Here is a 6,459-nt window from a genome sequence, read left to right on the forward strand (position 1 = left end):
AAGGGCTAAATTAAGTATGCATATAAGTTATAAGAAAAAGGAAATGAAAGCAAATACGAACGTTATGCAATATGTTGATTAGACTTAAGTCATACGATATCCTAGTATGTATATTAGACCAGTTTCCGTGCTAATATCAAATAACAATACACTTATATCTATAATCATGATGATAGTCGATTAGAGAGTATTGATATATGTAGAATGAATGATAAATGAAGAGTAAGATTGAAGTAGTAAGTTCCCAGCAAAAAAATAAATGGCGAAATTATACGCTCTGACAACAGGATACTTAAGGCCGGAATAACTTTTTAAATTTGCTTAGCAAAATATTTAATTACTATAGGTATTGACATTCCTATCGTGCAACTACACTTTCATAGTTTTCCAGTTTCGACGACTTCAATTAAAAAAATTCGAAATGAAATTCCACTTTTTAATATCGCTTAAATTGAGGATATCACGTTTACGCATATTAAGCGTCTTTCTGCATTTGACATTCGCGTAGTCAAGCAATGATATCAATCTTATCAAGCAACCCAATATTACTAAGTTAGATTGCAACGCCACATCGCAGGGCGGCAACCCAATTAATCTAGAAATATCAAATTCCTTGCAAAGAAACAAAATCACCTCTACAAGGTACATTTATATTTTTGCACTTAAATCGCGTTTAAACATTCAAGATTGATTTATCCATAGGAAGAAATATACTATACAATATTACGGACCAAACCATTTTCTTATAATAAATTATACCAAATAAATAGCACTGAAAAAAGGATGATTGCTAAAGCCTTCTATTTTATTATTATGTAATGATAACAAGGAAGGTACTTTACTGAGCTTAGAAATCTAATGTAAAATTCGTACATTTTTCCTGTTGATAACTCGTGACTGTATCATGTCCTAATTTTGAAATTTTATTCACCATATTTAATCAGGTTCTATGTTTACCCAATAGAAGTTAAGATAATGAGATATATCACAAGGTTAAAATATTTTCCACTGCACTTACAGTCATAGCTATCCATACCTGGTAAGTAACGCTAGAAGATCCTTGTTATGGACACGCAATAATCCTTGAGAACTTTCGCATAACTTGGCAAGAAATTGCATTCTGCGACGTTTTCCCTACTTTCACGGCGTTTTGTAACATCTTATCAACTTATTCTCTCCTATTTTCAGGAATAGCTATAGCAATACCTTTCTTTCCATATACTGTACAACAAATAAAATACAGTAGATTATCCATTCCATTTCGTGACTGTAACTCTTCATCAACAATCCAATCTACCAACGACCACTTTCTGGCCAATTGCAATAACTCAAGGACAATCTTTGCTTCGATTTCATTCAAGACTATCTTTTCAATAGAATAATAATGAATAATTATACACCAACTGATACCAAAGATGAGCTAGGCAAAAAGCAGTCATTTTCACTGGATTATGAGCCAAAAGTAAAAATAAAGAGTAATTTTCAAATAAATTTTTCTTATTCATCACTTTCATACAATGATAAAATTTATCTTTAATTAAATGTCAATACCTATAATTTTAACTTGTACCCTCCATTAATCTGAAAACATGATCATGACCAATTGGCCATATACGTTTGTAGTTGAATGAACAAGTTAGGAAAATCAAGAATAAAGCATACGATGATACCAACATCTTGAATGATATGAGGTTCTCTCTTACAACAATTCTACTTTACTAGCATAGTTTGATGATCACTTTATAATATACCTCTAGTTGTAATGCTCAGCATAACATGGTATAATATTTCACTACGTGTTCTCTTTCGAACTTTTTACTTAAAATTTTTTATCTTACAGGACATTTATCAATAAAATAGCATCGGCCGAAAAAAAATATGCTGAGGTATGCATGTATTTTATCATCACAAACAAATCATTCAGAGTCAAGAAAAACGATTTTACAGTCTAATAGCTAAAAGTAGTCAATCTTATTTCAATACTTTAATCTTATTCCCTACGTTAAATTCTTTTGCTTAGCTATCTAATTTCTTTAAACAATTAGAGACTAACAAAATTAGCAAATCAGTATTTGAAGAATTGCGAATCGCAATCTACAGATGACCTGGAAAATCATGATGACCTAGAAGAATAGTAAGTGAACTCTAAAACCATCTTATGTGTCCATTTTGTACGTATTTTTCATATAACAAAACCTGTCTTTAATATAAAAATCGTACCCACCGCGGTATTGCTAGCCTTATTCAAGAATAGATCGTTTTTTATCATCATAATTTCAACTTGTTTTCTATTCCCAATAGACCAAATAGGCAATCTCAAGCAATGTGATTTTAAATTTAAATAACTTCTAGCGTAGTTTTCTTTTATCATTCATTATTATATTTCGAACTGATTATCGGCCTTATTTCAACACGATGACACTGTTTATATTTCTTCAGTTCCACTAATTTGAAACTGCTCGTGTAGATTATAAGTTTTAAAATTCAGTATTAACATATTTATAAAACTGCAAATTAGAATTGGAGAAGAACGAATAAGAGCGTAATTTATATTAACCTTTCCTATAGAAAGATAGGGCGATTTTCTATCTTTAGCATTTTTGATGAAATAATTAATATACCATTATAGACTGGAGTACACTCATGATGATCGTTACTCAATCTTAAATCTACGGTGCTTTTACTTAATCTCTCCATATCAAATTTTCTTCATCAATGACCTGATTGTTGGATTTACACTCATTTTTATTACTCAATATTGCAACTACCCTCAACAGTAATAAAATACAAATGCAAACAAATACCAGCAGTAATACATCAATACCATTTGCCAAGCTCTTATACCTTAAGAAACGTATACCTCTGCCCAGGGACTTTCTAATAACACCATCACCAAGAACACTTGAGAATTAATGAGTAATTGTAGCTTCGATTGTTTCAAATTACAAACTCTAAAGTGAATGAAAATCAATTTTGCTGCTCCAATGTTTTACCATCAATTAACTCCGTAAATATCTACATAGCTAAAGTACTGAGACAGATCATAAACTCTGTTAAAAAATTTCAACTTTCATATCCATCTACTAAATAGAAGATCTATACTGTGCAGATAAACTATTAAATTATTGTAAGTTGAATCATTAGATATTCTTAAATTTCTTTACAGTACCATAAAATCGCTATGGATAAAATTTCTGACTTACTTCAACGAAGAAGGTAAGCTACACAATAATTGGGCAACATCCTTAGATGAATATGCAGATACCATTAATGCTGCCAGAACGTCAGAAGAAACTCAATTGCGAAACGTAAGATTAATGAGTTTCTCGCAGTTCAATTCTGTAGGAGTTGATGTCTATTTATGCATAATTATTATAATTGGCAACATTTGTCTTCTTCTCCTATTACTAAATCAATTGCTTCTGATATTGTAGGCTATCGCTACGATGACAACTTCACATGGAGAAATTCGTAACCTACATAGCAAAATGATAAAAGTAAGACGGTATAACATTTCGAAAACATATGTTATGCTGTTAGTACTATGTTTATCTCTTTTTACCTTTTATGTCCTTTTGCAGGCTCAACGCATTTACATTTCTTGCCAGAAAAAGCTAGTTTCTAAAAAGAAAAAGGCTTCTAAAGCGGGAGAGAAGTATTTAAATACAGAAAATGTTGCCCTTTTTTACTCAGCTGTGACATTAAGAAGTTATAGTAGACCAATATGAACGATTTCAATACTACCTATAGCGTTATGCGGCTAATTTTTTAACATGGGGATCGCTTAACTTTTCTGAAATTAATTTTTAACAATCTTGATATGTTGATAAAATAGATTGACTGTTTGCATCGATGATAATGATCAATCGACCAAAGTAGAATTAATTTCAATTTGTAACACCATGTCTAGAGCTAATCAAACAAGCCGATTCACATTTCCTAGCATGCAAAAGACTGTATCACTACCCAAATTTAAGGTAAATACATGTAGTATACAATACTATAATACCCCTATGTACGGATATGGTAATATTTGCATTAGCAAATTTATCCTCGGTACAACTAAATAATAACCTCTCTCATTAAATAGTTTAACAGTGGCACTACTGAAGCCGAAAAACAATCTGAAGCAGCTCTTAAAGAATATCAACGAAAAGTAAACGAGCTCAATGAATATTTCGTGAAATATCAAAACAAGCTACCGGAATTATTCAAGGTTTTTTTGATTAAACGAAGCTTAATTTATTTTAAACATAATTCGCAATAGAAAAGTGGATGATTATTAATAAATAAAAAATTTATCTGAAAGAGCATAGATCAAGGTCTGTACTCAGATATGCCAGTAAATTTTAATACAGTAGCCAATGAACAGATCAAGACTTTACAAGATTCAGAAAATAGAATGAAGAAACTAGTCGAATTTTCAGAAATGGTATGTTAACATACATAACAGATTGGGTTGCAATTCCAGTTTTGGAGATTCTATGGTTTATTCTAGCTGGTATAAATAAGTTATTTTCCATTTTAAGTCAAAGTGTAACATTTGCCTTTGAAAATATTAGGTCACACAAGAACGAAATTTAGACTTGTTCTTGTGCGAGACTGGTACACTTTACACAGAGCCTATTACATCAAGTGCTATAGAATACCAACCAGAAGTATATGTTGATTATAATCCGGTCCATTTCTAAAATTTGTTTATTAAATCATAGACTCTTCATTGTAAATATGTACTTTTATATATCAATTACTATAATATCGTTATAGAAAAATAAGTTTGGAAATGTAACATTTGAAGAATTCGAGAAAGAGAACGGCGGTAAGCTAGTGTCCTTCATGGGGAATTGATAGAGTATATAATAAAAATAAAACTATTTACTATTAGTAGCTGTATCATAAGCATCGGACGAATACAGAACAACAAATTCTGAAAATTATTGTCGATAATGCAATCAGAATTGACGTATTGCCATCAATGTGGATGATTTAATATCGTTTAACAATATATTAATGTTTTATTAACCTTGCTAATTATTACTCAATCATTCCAATCAGATCTTGACGCCAAAGGCTATCCTACAGTTCGCGATTGTAGTCGCGATTCGGGAGAAGACAGCTTTAGTGATGAAGATCGACGTGACAGCATGGACACATCTGTAAGTGAAACATTCTCGACACCATCGGTCATGCAAGCTAAGGTGTTATATGATCATGAGGTAATTAGAGCAGTAAATAGTATGGAAACATTGCTTAAATTTGGATAACTAATATCATTATAATACAGCATCTGTATGGTTAACAACATAAAATTTTGCAGGCTCAAGGTAAAGGTGAATTAACGGTCAAGACTGGAGAGTATGTTGATGTATTTATGGAAGGAAATGAGAATGGCTGGTGTAAGGTATCTTATATGCTTTGATAAATAACTATTTCTGTTAGTGTAATTTCATCATTGCAATCTGTAGTAATTTCAAATACACGATTTAGGTTGAATCCAAACAAGGTCAAATCGGATTTGTACCAGAGCAGTATCTATCATGGGATCTTGAGACGGCGAAATCCGATGCCAAGGTATAGAAGCTGATGTATACCCGCTTTAAAATGTTCACATCGCAAGTATCTGCAAACTCAGATATACGTCCTTCTCATGCATACTCGTATTTTATATTGCTCTTATACTTAAACTTATGATACAGGAATATTTTATTTGGTATCGTCTAAAAATTTATACAAACTAACGCAATTATCTCAATTAGGATACACGCGATTTGATGCCAACTGCTTGGTCATCGTCGTTACTAACTGCTGTTAATACGGAAACAGACTACCGTCGTTCTTCCTTAGGGGCCTATGATAGTTTAAGACCCAAGAAACAAGGAACATATAGAAATAGAGCACAATCAGCCAATACAAGCTTGACTTTACAGCTTCCTCGCAAACATTGATTTAAAACAATCAATAAATTCATCGCCTCGAAGATGGCGCTTGTCGATAATGCTTTCTAATTGGGAATCACAATTCGATATTGTCTCTATCATTCTTTCAAAGTTAAAGAAAGTAAAATAACCCCTTGTGCTGCCATCGTAATTAAGTTAAGTTTTGTAGTATTATTAGTACTGCAGCAATAAGATTGTTTTTGGTTGTGTTTGCGTTAGAAATTCAGTTTTTCACAGTGTCAGAGTAGGTTTTAAGGCCGTCAACTTAAATCATTATCAGTTTTGCTCATAATTTACTGTGTATATGTACTCTATTCCCTTACTATGCATCTATTTCGCTTCGGAACGGGGCTGCAACGTGACTTATAAAGTTGGAAAGTGATCATTCTCATCAATTAACAAATTATAAATATCGCAGTGACCTTTACAAGTTTATGAACTACTTGCAGCTTAATGCTTTATAGGATGAGTTGACTACGCGAAGAAAAAATGGCTTTTCCTATTCCTATAATAAATTGATATA

The 6,459-nt window shown here is 31.8% G+C and overlaps 1 protein-coding gene across 1 annotated transcript; it reads left to right on the forward strand.

Annotated features, from left to right (window-relative positions):
- Positions 1 to 1,384: 1,384 nt before the first annotated feature.
- On the forward strand, positions 1,385 to 5,945 carry TRIADDRAFT_56259 (uncharacterized protein; the record flags this gene model as incomplete). The annotated part of the gene is made up of 16 exons (XM_002112306.1): positions 1,385 to 1,462; positions 1,624 to 1,691; positions 1,841 to 1,886; positions 2,046 to 2,134; positions 3,167 to 3,308; positions 3,435 to 3,497; positions 3,582 to 3,655; positions 3,836 to 3,977; positions 4,091 to 4,216; positions 4,310 to 4,432; positions 4,563 to 4,658; positions 4,768 to 4,819; positions 5,056 to 5,216; positions 5,318 to 5,401; positions 5,488 to 5,571; positions 5,757 to 5,945. 16 exons carry the CDS (start codon positions 1,385 to 1,387, stop codon positions 5,943 to 5,945), a joined length of 1,617 nt encoding a protein of 538 aa, XP_002112342.1.
- Positions 5,946 to 6,459: the final 514 nt, after the last annotated feature.

The sequence above is a fragment of the Trichoplax adhaerens genome, genomic scaffold (assembly GCF_000150275.1).
Source record: "Trichoplax adhaerens TRIADscaffold_5 genomic scaffold, whole genome shotgun sequence".
NCBI lineage: Eukaryota > Metazoa > Placozoa > Uniplacotomia > Trichoplacea > Trichoplacidae > Trichoplax > Trichoplax adhaerens.